Source organism: Geospiza fortis, unplaced genomic scaffold (assembly GCF_000277835.1).
Source record: "Geospiza fortis unplaced genomic scaffold, GeoFor_1.0 scaffold275, whole genome shotgun sequence".
Lineage (NCBI taxonomy): Eukaryota > Metazoa > Chordata > Aves > Passeriformes > Thraupidae > Geospiza > Geospiza fortis.
In genome coordinates, this window is record NW_005054341.1 from 1323618 (window position 1) to 1345677 (window position 22060).

At 42.0% G+C, this 22060-nt stretch overlaps 2 protein-coding genes across 2 annotated transcripts in view; both read left to right on the plus strand.

The window, feature by feature from the left end:
• The first annotated feature begins 1760 nt into the window (after positions 1–1760).
• Positions 1761–15465, plus strand: TMX4 (thioredoxin related transmembrane protein 4). Its single transcript, XM_031058273.1, has 8 exons — positions 1761–1805; positions 3432–3579; positions 6713–6758; positions 7362–7490; positions 8188–8233; positions 9692–9793; positions 11477–11540; positions 11980–15465. The coding sequence occupies exons 1-8, from the start codon at positions 1761–1763 to the stop codon at positions 12255–12257; spliced, it is 858 nt and encodes a 285-aa protein (XP_030914133.1). The 3' UTR covers positions 12258–15465.
• A 4094-nt stretch (positions 15466–19559) lies between these two features.
• The window catches only part of HAO1 (hydroxyacid oxidase 1), a 20764-nt gene continuing 18263 nt past the window's right edge, over positions 19560–22060 (plus strand). The window contains 1 exon segment of the mRNA XM_031058304.1: positions 19560–19696. Within this exon segment, the coding sequence (XP_030914164.1) occupies positions 19560–19696 (137 nt within the window).

Here is a 22060-nt window from a genome sequence, read left to right on the forward strand (position 1 = left end):
CACAGGGGTAAATGACAGAGACCAACTTCTGTATCTTTGACTGCCACCTGCTCACTTGAAAAGTCATTAAAAACTCACAGTTCATCTGGAGCTTTTCTTCTGTTAGAAAGCTGCCCATCCTGCCCCAAGACCTGGCTGTGTTTAGAATTGGTTTTTGTTTTTTTTTTTAATTTATATTGTGTGCTTATGAGATCTGTAGGCAAAACTATTTAAAACAATAAAGATAAGAATTTAATTCTGATACTGCTTTTACCCTTCTGTTGGGTATTGTCCCAACACTTTTGCTCTTATTAAAATAGCATTCCCAATATGAACTCCATCAAGCAGCTTGGTTTGAGGAAGTTTTGCTGCTTTCTGTTCAGCAAATCCTCTCATGCCTGTATCCATGAGCTGTTTTTCCTTTCTCCTAGATTTGTGCAACTTGGTGAAATTGCTGTTCGAGCAAGGTGTGGAATGGTACTCAAGGTTACATCTGTTATTGTTGGTAATGGTAGTGAGAGGGCAGAAAAAGAGTCACTTAAATGTGCTTGAAAAGAGTGAAATGGTGAATTCAGAAGGTGCAAGCAGAGAAGTGGCTCGGAGCTGGAAAATATCAGTACATCTTAGCAAAGGCTTTGTGTTTGCTGATCCACTGGGGGTGATAGGCAGAGTGGCACCTTTGCTCAAACTGGTTTTCACTTGGCTGGGTTTTGTTGTACTGCCTCAGTGAAGCTGTAGCTATTTGAAAGCCAAAGGTTATTTTGTGCTTTAGATCAGAGATAAATAGAAGTCAAAAGCAAAGCCTGAGTCTGAGAGCTTCAAACTTTGCTTTTCAGTTGCTTTCTTTATGCCCTCTGCAAAAAGCTGTAGGTATTGTAATGGAGTAGGAGCAGCAGAAAACACCTGGATGCTCGGAAGTAGTGATTTTAGTCTGCTGAGGTCAATCGTTGCTGCAGTGATAGATGTTTGCTTGCCTTTTTTATGGAGGGCTGACCGTGTGTGAGAGCATTTCAGCTGTAAAACTCTGCTGTGGGAGAGGTCTGGAAGCATCAGGAATGAGGTGTGTGTTGAGGGATGTGCAGTACCTGCTTGCAGTGAGTAGTTTGGCAGTGTGTCACTCTAGCTGTGATGGAGATCAGTAAATTGCCTTTTAATGTGTAACAAGCTACTGAAAGCTTGCTTTCCTTAACAGAGTGCCCAAGTCCTGATTTAAATTCCAGACGGCTTTGATTTTTGACTTGGAGAGGCCTGTTTTCTTGTCACACCTTTTGCACGGCACCCTGTGCCCTGCAGGTTGATAGTGAGGAGGAATGGGGGTGACAGCCCGAAATTTGGTGGTGTTGACCAAGTGCTCATTGTTTCCTGGCCTGCCTGGGGTGTGGCAGAAGAAATCTGGTTACATCTGCTTTTGCCAGGGACCTGCTCTTGCATTTTGTGCCTTGCAAAGTAACAAAGACTGGCTCCACAGCAGACACGAGGGTCTGTTTCCCTGCTCCTGCAGGTGATATTTTTTTCCATGAATTTAAGAATGGCACTTGTACCATAATTATTTTGGAAATACAAATCTGCCACAGTTCTAAAAACCCTGTTGAAATCAAGTACTTCCCTCAGTCCTTCAGGATGCAGAAAGTTTTTTCAAACTTTTGGTAAGATGTCCAAAGTGTGAGTATTTTACTGTTCAGTAACTTACCTCCCCTTACACTTTCAGTATTTTAAGACTAAGAAAGAGCCACAATAAAGCTTTGGTAATGTAATTTATTTGTTATATCCAGGAGGCAGGCATGAATTCCTTGCACAACAAATGCACACATGAAAGCTTCAGGAAGGTGAGGGTGTGGAGGTAAACAGCAGTGGTAACTTGCAGAAATCTGGTGTCTGTTACAAGTTGTCTCTTGAGCATGTGGGGACAGGTTGTTTCCTGGCTGGCAAGAATTGGATGTGTAATTTCGGGAACGTAAAGCAAATATTTTAATCCTGATTATCTGTGCCAATGTTTAGCTGGAGTGGCTGGATCTTGTAGCATTACATGGAACTATTGCCATCCCATGTCCAATATTCATACTAAAAATTAGCCAACAACCATAGCTTTTTGTGAAATTCACTGTTACATCCTGTCACTGCTGAACTGTGACATGGATAGATTTTCATGCTGCTTTGAACTAAAGGAAATACTTTAATCATATAAGTGTTAGTTGTGTATTGAGTATTCCACTTCACTCAGAAAAGATGCTCATGGATGTCAAATGTAAATATAAATTTTGATGGGGTCGAAATTTCTATTCCAAAATCAGATAAACCAGGCTAAAGGATGTATTTATTTTGAAAATCTCATGGTGTGAATTTGAGACATCTAGAGAAGCTGGATTTAGAAAACAGTCAACCTTCTCTCTTTCATTTTAGATCAACACCAGCTGCCTTATCTGATGGATGTTTGCAGGTTCTTATTTATCAGTCAAGCTTTTGTATAATGAAATAATCCTGTTGGTAAAGTACAGTACCTGCCAGACTGTTATTAAAAGCTCTCTCTGGGCCAGCAGCACAATGGAGAACATCACTGCATGTGAGACTTGTTTCCAGCATCCTTTGGCAAGATACTGAGGGGCTGTCTCTTGGCGGGATAAGATTTATGTCCTTTTTGCAGATGCTTTCACACAGAGTGATGTTGACTTAAAAAGACAAATTAAACCCCATAACTGGTAAAAGGCTGAGTGTGTGCATGGGCAATTGCCCCAGCTCAGTCTGTACCTCCCAGTCCTGGTTCCCTGCAGACTTGGCCAACCAAGTTAGGCTAAAATACAGAAAGGTGGAAAAAAGGGATTTTTATCATCAGTTTTATCAGATGTTATCCTTTATGTTAGCTGCTCTGTTTCCAGATTGACATTACCAATAGGTGCAAAATTGGTTTAATTCTTCGGATTGAGAGTGTAGGAAAGTCAGCTCTTGAAAAGAGCACTCCTGTTTTTCTGAAATGAATCCTGGGTAAAAACAGGACGAGAAGTATGAGCAGGAGGAATTTGATGTGTGCTCTTTTCAAGTCTCTCATGGCTGCTATCAAAAAGGGCATGTTGTGATGTATGGAGTAGTGGGCTAAGGCAAATGCAATTTCAGGAAGTTCTGAGGTGTGGGAAATCAATACAAAATGCTGCAATGAAGGATGCTACTTCAAAGGACAGCCTGGCTTCAATAATTCAGATAGCTGCCATGGAAATTTATTTTATTTCCTATGTATATAGAATAAATCACAAGTGGTGAGGAGTTTGGATATGAATTTCTCAAATCTGTGATTTGTTTTGCTCTAATAACATGGGGAGGAACATAGGAATTGATAAAAAAAATAGACTTGATTAAGAAAAACTGACTTGATTAAGAAAAACTGTGGGTTTTTTCCTTTGTGATTGACGTGTTTGTACATTGTCTGTATGATAGATCAATTTGCATGTCTGTAATGGAAGGGTATAAAATATTTCCCTGCCTTCCCCCTCAGTTACGCGCCTTGGTGCCCGGCGTGTCGGCAGCTGGAGCCCACCTGGGAGAGCTTTGCCAAGGAGAGCGAGCGGCTCGGCATCGCCGTCGGGAAAGTGGATGTCACTCAGGAACCAGGTACTGCATCCAACAGAGTCTTTCAATAGCAGAATTATTCAGCACAACCACCATTTGCTGTTTATTTAGGCTTCCAAGTCAAAATCATGTTCTCTACACTTTGTTTCTCCATACAGTTTGTATTCTGAGCTGAAGTTTATAAACTCAGTTTGGAGGATTAAAGAATTGGGGGGGTGGTTTGGCTTAATACTGACTTACCAGAGGCTTATTCTCTATTTTAATCTTCTGCACTGGAAGCTGTTGCCTGTGTCATTCCTCCAACCTGTCTGCAGAAGATTCCAGCTCTGTAGCCTCCTGTTAGCAGAATTTCAGGGTGTGGTAGAGCAATCCTGTTTTAATTAAAAGTTTCTGTTTCCAGCATGTTGCTGGTTTATTGACTGCTTTAATTGTGGCAGTGCTTTATAGTACAGATGTTGTTGGTGTTTCCTGTTGGTGATGCACATATGCAAATATGTTTATAAAAACACTTCCCTAACTGTTCACAGAAGCACAAGTGCAATCTAATTTATTCCTTTGGTGACTCCCTTCAAAGCTTTGAATGTGTCTTTGTACAAGCAATATTAATATTGTATGAGCCTCTGCATCTCCTGAGAATGCTTCATGCTTGTTTGGGCTTTAAGGGGATAAAGGGTTTTATCAGCAGTATCAAAAGACTGATAGATGAGATGTTATTAGGAAAAAAAGGCCAGACTTCCCTGATTTTTCTTTGTTTTTGCTTTATAAAGTGTGTGAAAAATGTGTTTATTAGTTGAATACATGCTGAACAGATTTACTGTGTCAAAACTCTGGTCTCAGAATCAGCAATCTAAGTTGACAAGAAAATGCCAGCATTTCTAGACCCTGTGTAGGTTCATGTCTTGTTAAAAGTTCACAAGTATAGGAAAAAATCTGGTATCAAAAAGCTGCCTATTCTAGTCATTATATAGTGTAATAAACAGATGAATTTTAATATTACCTTGTTTAAATAGAGGTAAACTTAATTTTTGAATTTCTATGTTGCTGAAAGTCCTGACCCGTAAGCATGGGTTTCTTCTGAGTCCAAGGACTGACCAAAATGATGAATTTGTACCAAAACTCATGTAATATAACCTCCAACATCCAGCTCAGCACTGGGAGCTGCAGGCACTTCTAGAAGTAAGGAATGCTCAAACTGGAAAACAAACATTTGTTACGTGTTTGGCCTTTGGTGCTGATGTAATTTGGAAGATAGGAGTTTCTGTGGAGCTCTCCAAAGTTACTGAGGTATTTTTACTGTGGGCTTTGCATCAGCCTTTCAGTTGTATTTAAGTGCTCTGTCTCCTTTCTTGATTGCACAATGGTACTTTAATTAGTCTCAGTTATGTAACCCCTTCATTGAATTGAAAGTAGTCAAAATGTGTTAAATTAGGGGAAAACCACGAGATGAGTGCAGAGTTACATAAAATTGCACTTCCCAAACCGAAGGAGAAAGTGGCCATTCATGGTGCTTAATTGCAGGAGATGCCTGAAGAATGAATCCACCAGAGTCTTAATGGCTTCACAGCACATTTCAGTCCTTGATGTTCCAACCTTAAAGTGCTTCCTCTTGCCTCATCTTCTGCATTGAAACATTCAGTGTGGAGCAAGCACATAGTGCAGATGCTTCTAGACCCTTAAATTCTGCATATTTGTGGTGCCTTTTTAAGCTCCTGATCACAACATTCACCTGTCAATTACAACAAGACTTTTTGGATCTTCTGTGTCTTTGAGTAGTTGTTGGCTGAAGTTTTGCTAGAGTTTTAGATGACAACTCTATTCTCTGTACATTTTCAGAGGTGTGCATATCTCTGAAATACCTCAGATAAAAGGGTTTTAAATTTTTGATTAACTGCTGATTTCATAGTGGGTGTCAGTTTCCCATTTGCAGACAGAGACAGATGCTTAACTGTAGCCAATTCAAAATCGTATTAAACAGGCACCAAAACAATTTAATGTATTGTTAAATTTTGTAGCTGACTCGCATCTGGTTTTACCAATCTAGGCAGGTGCCTTAGATAACCAGCAAACTTCCACCAAAAATATTGGGGGAGCTTAGATGCATTTCATAACTTTTAGATTTCAGAGTTGCTTCTGAGTGTTCACTCCAGGATAGGCCACAGGTGAGAGGTTTGAGCTGTTTTATTTCCTTTGCCTGAGTGGCATTTGTAAGAACTTCAAAAAGCCTGTCAGTGTTCCCATGACTTTCTCTGTTGTTAAGCTAATTATGTTCTTTGTGACTCTCCACCCACTTTTCCTTGTGCAGCTGTGCTGTCTGCTTTATTAATTCTGCTGCCACACTTGTGGGTTTGTTTGGTTTGTATCTCCCTGTGCTGGCACAACTTTTAGCTGTTTCAGAAAGTTTTTCATCACCCTGCCTCTCATAGCAATACAGGCAGAGAGCTCGGAAGTTGAAGTAAAGAAGCGTTCTTTTCTGGAACTTTAAATATCATTTGCTTTACATGTCTTCAAACAAAATACCAAACAGCAAAAAAGCCATAACCCTTTTTTGCCTATTCCATAGAGGAATTCACACTGAGGAAAACATTACCAGTGAAACTTTTAAAAATACCTGGCTTATTTCAGTATGGCTCATCTTTGTCTCTAAAGGCAGAAACTCTCTTGCAACAATGCTATTCCATGGCTAATTCTGTTGCCTAGAGCTGTTTGCTTTATTGAAGGCTGCATAAGGCCTTCATTTCCCAGAAGATTTTCACAGAATTTTCTAAAAGGCAAAGTTAAATAACCATACTCTTTACACTGGTACTTTATGCGAATTGCAGTTGCTGTCTGTAGGAATTCAGCACTTTCTGATGGACTCTGAGTGCATCTAATGCTGGGCTGGTCCAAAACTTCAGCTGTGGGCAAATACTGGGGAGGCAAATCCATCGATGAGGAAAATTACCTCTCAGTAAACATCCTTCAAGCTAAACATTCTTCCTTTATTTATAACCAATATTCAGTATCTGTTACTGTTTGTGGCAATTCTGAGGACAAACTGTTAACCTGTATTTACAAAACAATGGTGACAGCTGTGCAGCCTCCTCTAAAATACAGATATGTAGCAATTTATGGATGTCAGAATGCTGAGAAATTTCAGTGTTACTGAACTGTTTGTGTGGTTTTCTTCCCTTTCTAGGCTTGAGTGGTCGTTTCTTTGTCACAACACTTCCTACAATTTACCAGTAAGTGTGTCATAGTGGAAACTGCAGCTGTTGTCATTTGATTTAATCTATAACTGAAAAGTAGGGAAAATGAAGGAATAGTGACTTTTGATTTCAGCTCAGGTTACTGTAGCTTTGATTGCATGATGGAGTCTTTATGGGAAGCTTTTCTTTATTTTAAGTGACTTTACTAAGTTTCCCTGTTACCCATACTATTAAATATGGAGCTGAGCGGACATTTGCTCTATCTCCTCTCCAATAAGGTGATGCTAGCCTTAAAATATTGAACCTTTCATTAAGTCAGAGTATTAGGAGTCATGCAGATACACAAACAAATACATATGTATGTGCACATTTAATTCTGACTTGTATTAAGAGTTGGTCTGGTTGTTAACGTCATGTGCTTTGTGTATTTGCTGTAGTGCCAGTGAATATTTAAGAAGAATAGCAGCTTTATAAGTGGTAAAACTGCCTGCTCTTTAAAACCTGAGGTTTTTCCATGCTGGATTACAGTTCCCAAACCCTCAGGTCTGAGCCAGTGAGATCTGTAGTGTCTGTGGGGTGTTGGTTGGGTTTTTCCCCTGGAGTTTGGGGCTGTATGTGCTGATGGGGGTTGTTTTGCAGTGCCAACGATGGAGTGTTTCGCAGATACCGCGGCTCCCGCACCCTGGAAGATCTCCAAGGCTACATCCTAGAGAGGAAATGGGAAGCTGTGGAACCTGTGGCAGGATGGAAGTCTCCATCTTCTATAATGTAACACTTGGTTTTTGTTAACAAGAACAATGTTTTATATCTCATTATTCACCGAGGGTCCTGTGTTGACAGTTTAAAGACAAAAGGCCTTTATTCCGTAGACTGATGGCAGAAGCCATCAGTATTGACAGCCTGATTCCCAGGTTCTCACCTATAAAGGCAGCTTATTTTCTGCATTTGCTTTTGTTTGTGCCTGCTGGGGCTTGTTTATGTCATCTTTGAAAAGAGATTAAAAGAAAAAATACAGCCACCGATCATTATGTAAAGTGGCATTTCTAATATCTGCTGAGTCCTGGAATCAAGTGTGTGTTTATGTAAATTACTGCTTCATGACTTCTGGCTGCTGCTACTTTAGCTTTAAGGGTTTCATGTTTATTTCTTTACAAGAGAGACTTTTGTCTCCCTTTGGAATAGCAAACAGTGTAGTGCTTACAGGATGTATAAGAATTTATTTTTAGAGAGAGGGATTTGCTTAGAAATATTGTAGAAAGCTTGCATGGCACAAAAGATGAACCAAAGATGTGTGTGGCCTGCAGTTCATTCTGGCTGAAGCCATTATATATAAATTCACATCAGAGATCCAGAGAGGGTCTTTATTTTCCATGTGAGAAGGAAGAGGAGCTGTAGGATATTTAGGAATGGGGAGAGGAGCTGCAGGGCTGCTGTGAACCTGTCCTTTCATTTCCTTGTTTTCCAGGATGCATGGCATGGCAGGGCTGTTTCACTTCTCAGGATGGATCAGGGTAAGTACCTGTGTGGTGTTTTCCATACTCCTTTTTATGCTTAGAATGATTATATGTTTAAAAGTCAGTACATAACTAAATATTTTTATTTTCCTTTTATGGGAGTTGCATTGTGTATTGCACAGGAGAAGGGAGGACAAGGGGTTTTTTAGTAATAATTTCTGGGTCTGGGGTTCAAACTGGCAACACCACTTGTGTATAGGAACATGATGAATTTGGGTAATAGAGTAATTATCAGATGTAAAGGAGAAATGCTTAGCTACACTGATATTAAAAAATATTTAAAATATTAAAACATATTTTACACTAAAATATTTCAAGATGCTTTCATCTGGGGGCTATCCAAGTTTTTCCATGTCATCCAAATACTGACAATTTTCAGATTCTGGTCAGGAAACATCCTCTTAAAACCTTTGAGTGTCAGTGAGATTGAGAGACTGTATTTGATTGCAGCAAAATATGTTACTATTGTAACATGTCCTTCAGAAAAGAAATGTAGGTGAGAGTTGGAACAAGTTTGTATCACTTCTACAAAGTACCAAACTAACATTAGAATCAAGCAGAGCTCTGAGTTGTGTATCTTTGATTCTTTCACTGGATAACATTTACTTTTTATAGCCTTCTGATGCTTCTCTCCCATGGTTGCTCTGAAATGGTGTTGGGTCTGTATAGTCTCCTTCCTGAAAGATTAGCTGTCCTGGGAAGAAAGCTCTAATTTGTGTTGCACTTAGATGAATATTTCAGGTGTACATTTCCTCACTCCTCCTGCTCTGCTGTCTTTGCTTAGGCCTTAACAAATATCAGAAGATGTTCTGACATTTAAAAAGAAGACTCTGGAATTTTTGTGTTTAAACTCCTGTAAATGTTGATTGTGGTTTGTTTTGAAAGAGATTTAATGTCATAATTGACCTCCCACCAGCTCACTGACTCCGTGTGCTGCTTGATTCAACCAGTTGAATTTGTAGGTTTGAGGAACAGACCAAAGTTTGAAAGAAATCTTAATACTGTATTTGGGTTATTATATTTACCTTTAGAAGTGAAATAATTTTAGTGTATATTTAGAGTGTGTGGCTCCTTTTAAGAGCTAAAAATCTTAAGGAAGAGCTGAAGGGCTTTATTTTAGTTAATGAGCAGATGCCACATAAGGATGGAGGATGTTGTGATACTTTCCTGCAAGGCTCCTCATCCATCCATCTGCAGTGAAGGTTGTGTGTGGCATCTGTAGTGCTGAATGTCTTTGGGAAGAGGGATTGTGCGTCCTCTGCTTAAAAAGCCTTTTCATGTGAACAAATTAGTAAAAACCCCCAAGATTTAATGGTGTCAAAAGGGGAAAACTTCAGTATAAATACTGTTAAATGGAAGCTCTTAATTAGACAGCAATGCATGCAGTGGTGTTGGCAGTAGAAATCCTAAGTGGTTTAGGTATGAAGTTATTAAGGATCTTGTTCTAATTTCCAGCAAATTCATAACTACCTCACTGGCACTCTTGGAGTTCATGTTTGGATTTCCTATGCCGTCTTCATCTTAGCTACCTTACTGATTGGCCTGCTCCTGGGTTTGGTAAGAAAACATTACTTTTTTTTTGGTTAACTAGAACTCTTGCTTTGCATTGTTATCTTGTGAAAAAAATAAAACCAACTTTGCTCATAAGATATATTTGAATGTACATTGCTTTAATAATATATTAGTGAGTACTAATATCTCTTCCCTGTGACACCCAGAGTGAGGGTTAAAGCGGTGCCAGGGAGGTTTAGACTGGACATGAGGAAGCAGAGAGTGGTTAAACACTGCAGAAGGCTCCCCAGAGAGGTGGCCAGTGCCCCAGGCCTCTCCCTGGGCAAGAAGCATTTGGACAGTGCCCTCAATACAAATCAGGTCACCTTCTTATGAAATCTTATCAAATTCTTATAAAATGCTTCTATTTAGATTTGTTCAGTCTATCCACCAAACGGAGGGATTCTTGTATTGGCCTTTTTGTATCTAAGACTTTTCTACTTAAGGGTGGAAAGTGTGGTCAGAGTTGGTCAGGACTCCAGCTTTCTAAGAACACAGGCTTTGTGGGGAGTTTTACTAACCACAGAAGAACTGGTCTTGTGGGGGTCAGCAGTGGAAGGGTTCTGACACACTGTTACTCAAAATCAAAGGATGAAAATATTTTTGAGCTTTGGAGATTTGGGGGTTTAGGTTTTTTCAGGTTAGTTAGGTTAGTTTCTTGTTCCACAAGTGCATTCTGCAACTGCAAGGACAGTTCAAACAGTTCTGCTGGTAACTGGTTTAGCCTGCTGCTAGGTCACTGTTCCTTGTAGGATGTGCAAAAGTTGTTTCTGGGATGTGGATCTCTGCCCTTCAGCCCAAATATTAGTGAAATAAAGAAAAATTTTTGTCAATGTATTTCCCAGTAGTTCTGGGATGTGATTTCAATGCTGCTGAAATTTGAATTTAGGCAAAACCATGTTTTATGCTCAATGTGCATACAGAATTGTTTTATACAGGCAAATGCTTTTGATTATTCAATTTCAACAGCTGCATTTTTCTAGATGGTAGATTTTCACAGATGAGAGCAAAACAAGTTTTAGTATAACTAGGAGCAAGTGAATATCATGTTTTAAAAGAAACTTTCCTTCTTACTCCTTCACTAAAAAATCCCCCTGCTGAAAAAATGTGAAGTTCATCTCCCAGCTCTTTCCAAAAAGCTTTTCAATGATTGAAATATATTTCTTTCACATGGTGTCAGCTCTGTCTTTTTCTGTGCACTATTCTTAGCATGTGACAGTGAGGCACAAATGTCTTCCTGGCATTTTGAATTCTGCACTGGGCTGGTCAAATAATGAGCACAAAAGGTGGAACACACACCTGTACTGGGGAGCCAGGGATAAGAATGGAATAACATCCCAAAATACAGGAAATCTTGACCAAGATTTTTTTCATAAATTTTCAGAAAGTAAAAATTCTCAAACTGTGTTCTGAGCTGTTCTTCAGCTGTGAGCGGTGTCAGTACTGAATAAATTTAGGAAAGTAGGAGGCAGAAAATGGGTAGTAGAAGGCAGGGAATGCTGGTTAGTACACACTGAGAATGCACTTTTTTCCATGTTTTTATTTAGCTCTTATCTCTAAGCAAGATAATAGAATTTTGTAAATTTGATTGTGTATATCTGTCTAAAAGGAATGAGTGCAGGGACTTTTGCAATTGGCAATAAATGCTGTTTTTATTAATGCTAATAAATGTCTTTTTCCTTTCCACAGGTCCTGGTTTTGATTTCAGACTGCCTCTGCCCAGCCAAGTCAAAACACAGAGCTGAAACACCTGGTAAGAACTCTTTAAGAGGCTGAGGAGCTGTAGTTTCAGGTGTAAATTTTAGGAGGAAGGGCCACACACTGTTCAGATCTTAGGTGTGAACCAATAACCCAGGAGCCAAGTAAAATTGGTTTGTCTTTGGCTTTTAACTCAGTGGAATAAAATGAAAGTCCATCTGTGCCTAACATGCAAGGAAAAGTAATGGAAGTGGAGGAGAAATCTACTGAAGATTTAAGGAAATAACTGAAAAATAAGGAAAAGTTTTCAGTCGCAGAACCACTGAACAGTTCAGGTCGGTAGGCACTTTAAGGATCATCTGGTTCCAGTCCCAGTTGGAGTAATAACTGTAATCCATTATAATAATGTTCATCAGTATTTCAGAGCATGTCCCTGCAGCTCGGGAAGGCTTTGCCGTGGGAGTCAGTCTAACTGCAGTCTCTGCTTTGTTTAGAAGAAGCAATCAGCAAGGAGAACGCGGAGAACGCGGCGCTGGAGCAGCCGGACGAGGCCGCGCGCCTCTCCGCCGATGAGGCCGCCGACGTCAGAGATCTCTCAGATGGAGAAGATGCAGCAAACTCGAGTGCTGATGAGTCAGAGGAGGATTTAGCGCTTGGAAAAGAATCAGGGGGAGAAGAAACAGAAGACTTAAGCGAGCAGCCTTTAGCTGAATCAGAGACTGAAAGCACAGTGAGGCAGCGGAAGAGTCAGGGCGCGGAGAAGGAACTATAGCTTCCCCCGTGGTGTCTCTTGTACACCTGGACCAAAGAAGTGTCAGGCCCCTCCAGGGTCTGAAGCTGGAGCTTACACTTGATTTGTCATTGGTGTTTACGCAAAGCTCTGCTCTGCCAGCAGGCTCCTCTTTTTTTAAGCTTAGTACTTGCTTACTTTCTTTGTGTATTGTGTGACCTTAGCCGTGACAATCAGAATCAGTGTCTTATCTGTTTCATGTCCTCAGAGAAAAAGGGGGTGTCAGCCTCAGTTCACCAGCTCTGAAATGATCATTGTTTGTGTGTCCCTCTAGGGACTGACCTGGGCAAGATCAGGACCTTTAACTCCATGATAGCTTGGCAGGATTGTGACTTTTCTGTCTGAATGTTGATTGTTCCCAAATGCCACAGAAGCACAGAGACAATTCACTAGTGAAAGGAGGCACTTTACTGGTCTTCTGTCAGAAATGTTGTGTACCATGGGTTCGTTTTTATCACTTTCCGCTGAAGCACCTTTCTGTTTGGATTTGTTTTGGAAGTTGGTCCTGCAGCTCACCCCCAGATGTGTCAGTTTTTGGTGATCCAGAGGCTGTGCAGCTTGTGTTGTTTGACCCAAGGAGTGGGAGTAATTAAAAACCTCAGGCAGGAAGGGAGCGGTAGCTAAGTGTTTAAAATGCACTGGAACTTTTAGAAGGTTTAAAGGAACTTATTTTGGTCGGGGGAAATTTTGCCAAAGCACAACTACTTTTTTTTTCTTTTGGTAATTTATTCCCACCAGGAGATTGCAGCAGGAAATGCTCACTTTGGAGTCAATAAGTTGTGTTTATCTTGCCAGTACAAGTTTGTCATGTGCAGTGCAGTCCTGCCATTTCCAGCTTGGAATGCTTTTGGCAGAACTCAGGCTGCTTTAGTGATGCTATCTGAAGAGGCACTTAGAGTTTTACCTTGGATCACTTTTCTACTTTTGGGATCATCACATTGTGGAAATAGAGGGGCACAGGTGGGCAGGGGTGAGGAGCTTTGGTTTTGCTGCTTCTATCAGAAAAATGTGCATGTGTTGAACTGTGTAAAGTGAAATTGGCTTGTCAGGTAGACAGCATTAGGTGGTTAGGCTTGGGTCATTAAACATATCAGTGTATCACTCCTTTGGGTTAATATGTAAGTCTTTTTTGGTGAGGAGTACCCTCCATGAGATTCTGTATGTTCCTGCTTTGATGATGTATGACCATGAACGTAAGATGTGTCCTAATCTTGATATTATTTTAAAATATATATATATGTTGCATAAACCTTGCTAACATGCATGAATTTCATCTTGTTCTTCAAGAACGAAGAGTAATCAGAGATGAGATCATCTCTTATTAGAAGCTGCAAATGCAAAATGCTGGTTTCCTTTGAGACTGAGATTAATAGGGCCAATTTGTGTTGAAAGTTTTGTTGTTGTTGTTTTTTGATGCTTAGAAAGAACATAATTGCCAAGAAAGCTCAACTTTCCCATCTGTGTCCTGTCCCATATGTTTTCAATCTGTATGGTAGAAACTCGGCATTTGTCTGCTAGAGCTGCTCAAAGAAGAAAATGACACTGCTTATCCTGAATTTGAAATTTCTTAAGGAGTACTCCCAGTCTGGAGTTGGATTTCCATGTAGTGGACACCTCTAAATGTGCTTTCACATGGGTGGAAACATAGACTTGATGATATCTACACATTGCACTATCTTGAGAAGAGCTTGTGGTGTTTGGGTGTTGTCCCATGTCAGTGAGCAGGTGTAAAGCTGACCCAGCAGTAGGTGAGGCACACAGCAACCTGTTAAAAGCTACACTTCTGCCTGCAGAAACCAGGAGAACTGTGTGGCCACTACAGTGGGAAGGGAAGAACTGTGCACTTGGAAGAGAAAAAGGTGTTCTCTCAAGAGTTTGGTTTTCCTGTGGATTTCACAAGCAAACAAACAAACCCACAAATGGCGCTTTGTCCTAAAAGGCATGTGGTCTGTGAGATGCTGTGGGAGAGATCAGAAGCCCCTTTGTGTGGTGTGTCTGAGTTCTCTACTCGCATTTCCTCTGTCCTGGCACATCACAGTTGGGTTTGGGTTATTAAACCAAAGATAGGAAGTGTTTTCCATCGTGGCAGACTGAGCTGCAAGATCACTGATGAGCTGGGATTAAGTAAGCAGGCAGCAGGTGACAGCAGCTTAGATCTGTCTGGTGAATCTAGAAATGAGCTTGGTCAGGCTTCTGAGGGTTCTTGAACAGAGGATGGATGTTCTTCCTGTGTTTTTCATGAGTAAAGTAGGGAATATTAGTGCTGGCTGGGTGTGACCTGATTTGATGTGGTTTGGTGTAGCTTACTACAAAGATCACTGAACTGTGGCTAAGGCTTTGCTTAGAAAACGTGACACTGCAACCATGGATCTCTCCAACTTAATTTTATGTTTGTAGGAAAATTACTGAGTATCTCCAGTATCACGCTACAGTGTTGACTAATATTTATCTGGGAAACAGCAGGCAGCAAACACTGTAAAGGCTGAATTGGTGTTTAACAGAAAAACTATTAGCTGTGCAGTAGGAGTGTCATGTCAATATACCTTCCAGGATCAGGTATTTTTCCACTAAAACACATTTTAATTAAATCATGTGAGTAGTGCTAATTAGACCATGACAATAGTTTTAAACTTGGTGTGTTTCCAAAAAGTCAGGATCAACCTTTTGTGCAATCTGGGTGTACTGTTATCTCTGTTCTGTGAGGATTAATCACGAAGAAATGGATTTTGCTCTTGCAGCCTCAGTACAGAAAAAAAGGGCCTTGGAGAAGCTGCTGTTGGCACTGTTCAAAATGTTTTGATGAAAGACAGGGCCTTAAGGCTTGTGAACTGGAGCTGTGTGTCAAAATTAATTTAAAATTGTTGAGAAGCAATTTAAATATCAATTGGGCTGCATGCCACTGGAATGGGAATGCTTAATAGCAAATCATGGAAAAAATCTGGCAGGTTCCTTTTTCAAGAGGCTGGAAATCCATCCAGCATTCCAAACCTGCTGTCCTTGGGATCTGTGTGAAACTTGTATGTGTGTCTTGGAATGCTCTGTATCTACTGCCCCTGTGGGAGTGGCACGTGTTATGTGGGTTTTCTTCTTGGAAATGTTACACAGGGTTGTCTGTTACATCAAAGTGTTGCAAATTTATACTTAGGCGTATTTTTACTGAAATGCCACATAAAGTTTTGTATTTATGACCTGCTTGGAGTCATTTTCATTTCCTCAATGCAAAGCTGGCTCATCTGTGTTGTTAACAAAAGGTTTGGTTGTTGTTTTTTTTTTAATAACGCTGATCTTCCAATTAATCATAGAGGTTGTGATTTGTGAAGATTCCTTAAAATCTTTAAAAGGAACCTGGACATCAATGAATTGCTTCCTTTTGGAGGGTTTCCCTGGAGGAACCCAGGCCTCTCAGAGGTTCAGAATGGAGCTGGGCAGAACAGCATAACTGAACCCTTAAAGGCTTCACCTGCACGTGAGGTAGTTCTTTTCACTCCCTGAGAAATCCCCTGACTGCCGAAGCTGTGCTGACTCCCTCTGGGATTTGGAGCCCAGCAAGAAATGTACAGACCTGAAGAGCCATCCTCAGGTTGTGGTTCACATTCCAGGCAGTGCTGCAGGAATAGGCTCTAGGGGCAGCTGTGCAGAGGGAGAAGGGACAGCCAGGAACCATCCCTGGACCTCCTTGGAGCAGCTGCTGGATCTGGCACCTGGATTCCTTCTGCTCAGGTGAGTTACCTGAGCTGCCTCTCCCTGTGAACAGAGCAGCTGCAGGGCCTGGGCCATTGCCACTCACTTTGCTGTTCTTCTTTTCCACTGTGTTCATTCCTGGATGCAAAGTGCAAGTTGGAATGGTATCAAATGAAGCCTTGGGAGCGTTTTCTTTGCTATTTTATCAACTCCTTGTTCTCTTTTGTGATGTGAGAATGTGAAATTTTCTCCATGAAAACATCACATAGAGTACTACAGGCAAAATTGGATCAGGTTTTGATCAGGTTCAAGCAATCAGACAAATCCAAGCTCTAGTTTTGTAGAGGAAATACTGAAGAGAACTAAAGTGGTAAAACACTTGATTTTTCTGTCTGGAACTGGACCAGTGGTAAGTCCCAGCTCTGGGAATGCAGCTGCCCAGTAGTGTGTGCTGTCATTCCCTTCTGCTGAGGAGTAAGTTGTGTTTCACTTCAGTGAGCACTGTGATGATGACTTCTTTTTAACCAAACATCTTCATTCCTCTCCCATTAGAAAAACACCTAAAACTCTCTGCTTTTACTTTCACTTCATCTTTCCTGAGGAGAAAGGAAAGCTCTGTATTTAAACACACAGGGAACAAATGGGGGCATGTATTTATCCTAATATTTTCATTTAAATTACCATTTTACATGGAAAGGCTATTTTTTGTGACTCTGTGTCTCGCATGCTTGCCGAGGATGCAGAAAGGACAGTGGCCATTCCAAGTGTCAGTCGCACATCAGAAAATGACAAGATCACCTTGATAAGGGCACTTTTTCTGTCTGTGTTGCTGTTTTTGTGGGGACAGCAGTAACACTGAGATCTACTTTGTAAGTCTGCCCTGGATTGGTTTCATTGCACTCAGAACCATCCAGCTCCTCCCAGGAGAATGAGTCCTCTGCTCAGTGCTCTGCTCCTCTGCCATCCCAGCAGTGTCCAGACTTCCCAAAAGAGACATCCAGGGGCCTGTTGCAGGCACCTGCTGAATGGCCAAGGAGCTGTCCTCATCCCTGCAGCATCCTTTGCTTGGACTCTCACAGTGGAGTTGCCAGATGGCTGCTGGGGTAAAAATCACAAATATTTTCTGTTGGTTCTCCTGACTGGCTTGGAGGGGACAAAATGAATTGGTTCAGCTTTGACTGATGTAAGATGCTGTCCAAAAACACTCTAGAAAATGGCTGTTTTATGACTTTATTTAGAGAAATTGTTAGTGGGGAATTCAGAAGCAAAAATAACTGTTTTACTTGTGTAAGGTACTTGATAAAATAGCTTTGCACAGCAGTCTTGAGAAATGGGCAATGGCTTGTATACTAAAATGTTTGAGTTCTATGCTGCAGTTAACTTCTCCAGTTAATCTTTACTGCAGCTAACTGAAGGGAGAAAGTCCCAGCTGGGTCGTGTTTCCCCTGCAGAGGTTTTGGTGTGCTGACAGGAGACTGTTGATGTTGTCCCTGATCCTGCAGAAGGACACAGCTCCAGACTGGAATGCTGTGCAGAAGTCTCCCTTTCTAGCAAGTCACAGCCACCAAGACAAGCATGTTGTGGGTTTTCTCTGAAGTCTTCTTGGCTTTTGCAAGTAGTGCTTTCTGAGCCACAAGGTGTGTCTCTGTTCAATAACCCTCTGTGGGGTTTTCCCTCTGGAATTGGTGATTGATCTTTCTGAACCACAGTGAGAAGTTTCCATTGCAGAGCCTGCTTCAGCTGAGCTCCAGGTGTGACCCCATTGTCCTTTTGTAGCTCCTGCCAAAGGAGCAGGGGAGAAGCAGGAGCTTTGGGAGGGGATGCTCACACCACCCTGACTCTGCTGGGTTTTTGACATGGACTGTGGCAGTGAGGTTTGTGTGGCTGCTCAGGCAAGCTCTCGGCTGTTCAGCCACAATGGATGCTGTTCCTTGGCTCCAGGGTTAAAGGTCAGACAGCCAAAGCCTCATTAAGCAGGCAGGGAAAATCTCACCCAGAGAAATTAACTGAGGAGCCAATTACTTGGAGGGGAGCTGTGTGTGTTGGTGTCAGGTGTGCTGGCAGACCTGGCATTAAATCTCACGTTTTCCTTAGTTTTACTCCCTGTGTGCTGATACTGGCACCTTCCAGCTCAGCCCAGCTCAGCAGCTAGCCAGCATGGGAAGTGGTGGATCCTGCTGGAGGCTCCAGTTCCATTTGGGCCCCTGGGCTCTGAGGAGCATCCCAAGGGGTGTTTGCTGGGTTGCATCAGGAATTCAGTGGTCCCGGGGAGCTTTGGGGTCTGACTGGCACATGTGGGAGGATCCACAGAAGGTGGCACCTGAGAAACTTCACTGCAGGGGAGGGAAGAGGAACTCTGAGCCTGAGTGGCAAATTAGGACAATTAAAGTAAATCACCAATATCCTGGGAATGTGTCAGAGAAGCATCCAAGTGGAATAATAAATATCAAAGTGGGAAGAGTTTTGAAGAATACAGATGTTACAGAACAGGGAGAGGGGAACAGTGGTGCCACACTATTGTTGCCTCCACAAATTTTTGTGACTTCCCAACATAAAAACCTTTTGAGTTCATTAAGGTTGAGCTCAGCTGCACATACTAGAATGCTCAGCTATCATGCAGCACTTCCTTTCTCATGCTCCAGGATAAATACCTGTTTTTAGCACAGATGATGCCAACTTTACATAAATGCAAGCAGATGTGTCCCCAGTTTTTTGCTGCAAGCGCAGTGAAGTGCCAAGGTTAAAGCAGTTTGCATTTGAATTGTTTCTGACACTGATATGTGACAAATGCCTTGTGGTGTAATTGTGTGTAAATTGATATTAATGTACAGTCTGCAGCTGAAAAAATGAATATATACACAAGAAATACTCTTAATTTCCCTGTCAAACAATTACTGAAAGCCCCTTTCAAACTCTGCAGATTTTTTAAAATTTAAAACAAGGAGAAATCAAAAATTATTATTGAAGTCTGTTACACTTTGGATGAGGGTTGTGTCTTTGATAAGATGATTTTATTTCCAGCCAGTGGGTGCAATCTGACTCCTGAGGAATAATGAGAGCCCTCTGGGTTGTGGAGATGGAATTACCTGAAAATCAGGAGCCGTTTGCCCAAGGATGTCTGGCAGCTGGGTCTCTGCAACTGGCCTTGGTGTATCCAGGATTCTAATGGCAATAACTGCAATCTCACCTGTGTTAGGTGTTACCCTGAATGTGCAGCTGGGTCCTGCTTTTAGAAATCATCCAAATCAAGATTTTGCTTTTTGGGTGTGAGCAAACTCTTTCTGCTTTCAGTCTCCTGGGTATTTTTGGATGACAGAGGGGAACGTACATTCCTGTTACTGGAGGTTTGACTACATATTTCTTTCCTTGCTTACTAATTTTCTTCCTTTTTACCATATTTTATGTTTTTAGGTTGGCCCTGACCACATGAACTATAAGATGGTGCTGAAGTCCAATATGACACAAGAAGTTGGTGTATTTATTTTTTTTGGGGGGGGGAACGTAGACAAGTTGACTCTTGATGAGGTCCCATATTAATGATTTACAGCCAAACTCCAGAGTTTAAAGGAGTGGGAATACAGTAAGCCAGTGAGATCTGCAGACATGTCTGGCACGCCAGTGTGCATTGCAGATTTTGAGGAGTATGCTAGAAGCTTCCTGCCCAAGTCTGTGTTCGATTATTACCAATCTGGGGCGGATGACCAGGAAACCCTGGCAGAGAATGTGGCAGCGTTCTCCAGGTAGGAGGATGATTGAAGGCTGGGGTGGGAGGCAGGGGGTGTAAGTTCTGCTTTATTGGTGGGTTTAGTGGTGCAATTTTAGATTTTTCTCTGTGAACAAAACTCAATTTCTCTGCAATGTCTTTTTATTTTAGCAAAGAGACTCTCAGCTGATTTTTCAGGATAACTCTATCCTCTTTCACTCCTCCACCTAACAATTTCTGTCAAAAAGCAGTCCCTAAAATCCATTAGCACCTTTTTATTTTTGCCTGCATTTGGGTTCTTTGTTAACAGAAATTCTCTCCAGAGTCTTCCAGCTCCAGTATTTAATCAGACAATGAAACTGTAATTTCTGCATTTTGGGTTACAGTGCCAGCAAGGGGTTTGTGGGGCGGTGTTGTACTTTTTAGGTCCTCAGTCAGTTTTGCCTTTTCCTTAGTTCTCCTAAACTGAATTAGTTCTGTGCAGGAAGGAGCTGAATTAGAGCTGCAGGAAGGAGTTGCATTTCCCAGCCCTGGGGAAAGCTGGGGCTCACTCCTGGGTGGCCCAGCTGTGCTCAGGGGTTTCCAGCAGGTCAGCCCTTCACCACGAGATGCTGTAAATGCTGGGAACTGTTCTAAACCAGTTCTGACTTAGACTGATCCTCTAAACTGTCGTCAAAACCTGAGCTTAGGTCAGCCTCAGAAGCACAAGGTCAGGGGGCACTTGCTGTGGCAGTGTCACAAATGGCATCCATCAGTTGGTTCCCTGCTCCCAAATGTCCCTGAGCAGGGCAGGAGGCAGCTGGAGGCTGCTCCCCTCAGCCCAGCTGAGCCCAGTCAAGCTGCTCAAACAGCTGCTGACATCTCCTTCCTTCTGGGGCTCTGTTGGGTTTAACCCCCTGCACTTGTCTGTGTAAAGGCTTTGTCTTTAGTTCCTCTGAGCCTAACAAACCAAACCATGACTGTCCTGGTTTGTCCTTGCTCTTTCTCCCTCCCTGCTTTGCTACTCACTGCTCCGGTTGCTTTTCCACAGGCTGTGGGCCATTCAGCTGAAATCTGATGCAAGTTGAAGGTTGTAGAAGACTCTGTGATAATTCATTTAGCAGGATCTCAAAGGTCGCAACCTTAATTTTAAGGACACACATAGAAAAGCTTTATAATGTCAAGAGAACACAACTCATCTCCAGTGCTTATTCCAGACCTCCTGGCTCCATGCAGAAGCTGCCATCACAGAAATTCCCCGGCTCAAACACAAGCCAAAAGATTGCCCTGAGGAGTGAATAGGAGCAGGAGGGGATGGAGTAGCACTCACCTGATTTTTACTGTACCTTTTTTAATGCTTCCAGATGCTCTGATGCTATTTGCCCTCATAAAAGCAAAATGAGGCATTAAGGAAAGGACTCTCTAAGGAAGCACTTGCAGGCAGTAAACTGCGGGAGCAGCGAGTGTTTGGCCTGTAACTGCTGAAGCTGATCGTGGTGAGGTGGGATCTGAAGCTGCCAGGGACAGCCTAACAAAGAGCTGGGCACATCCCTTGGTGTCCTGGCACCAGCAGAGCAGGGAGATGAGGGCAGCTCTGCTCTGAAGCTGTTCCTGCCACAGGGATGGATTCCTCTGAAAAGAGACCTCCTCACATTGGGCTGGTTGTCTGTGGGCTTCAGGCTTGCCTCATCTTTGCTGAATCTTCTATCAGATTTTCAGTAAAACTCTCCAGTTTTAGGTGTTTGGAACCGTGGTGTTTGCAGGCAGCCTGGGACTGGAGATGTTCATTAGCAGTGCCTGAGACATGAGAAGAAATCAGTGACATTTGGTGTGGCTGAAAGTCCCTCAGTGCTGGGTCCCTGCCCCTCAGCAGAGTGGGGATGAAGGGGCTGGGAGGTGTTTGTGTCTTTGCTCTCCCTCCCTTTGTATTTATCTGACATAAAACAAGATGCCATTTTCTCAGCACGTGGGATGCTGCCATGAACAGTCCTTAGACCATGTTTGCAATGGCTTCCTGGGAATACATCTCTAAAAGGTAGCACCTGCTATAAAAACTTGGTAATATTTTGGTTTATTAGACCTATTGGACACAAGGGACTTGGAAAAACCCTTTTTCCCTTGGATGCTGTTGGGAGAAGCATGGCCCAGCTGTTACAGGTAGGGAAGTGCTGCTCACTCTGACCCTCACGCAGTCCTGGTGTTCCTGCCTGCAGCTTGTGGGTAAATATAAAGTCAGATGGACTTTACACCCCTGAGGCACAAAGATCACCAAGTCAGATGATTTTGTGAAAGACAGGAGTCTGTTCAGCTTCATTTGCCATTGCGTTCCCTGTCAGAAGCCTGGTTGCAGGATTCAGTCTGATTTAGAAAGTTTGCAGATTATTAAATATTTGTAAGTTTAAATGGAAGAAAAAGCACAAAA

What these genes read in the sequence shown, in the direction of transcription:
- TMX4 (XM_031058273.1), top strand. Translation starts at nt 1,761, where the DNA reads ATGAATTCCTTGCACAACAAATGCACACATGAAAGCTTCAGGAAG. An exon ending in CACATGAAAGCTTCAGGAAG is followed by an intron (nt 1,806 to 3,431) that starts GTGAGGGTGTGG and finishes CTGTAATGGAAG; the next exon opens with GGTATAAAATATTTCCCTGC. An exon ending in GGATGTCACTCAGGAACCAG is followed by an intron (nt 3,580 to 6,712) that starts GTACTGCATCCA and finishes TTCCCTTTCTAG; the next exon opens with GCTTGAGTGGTCGTTTCTTT.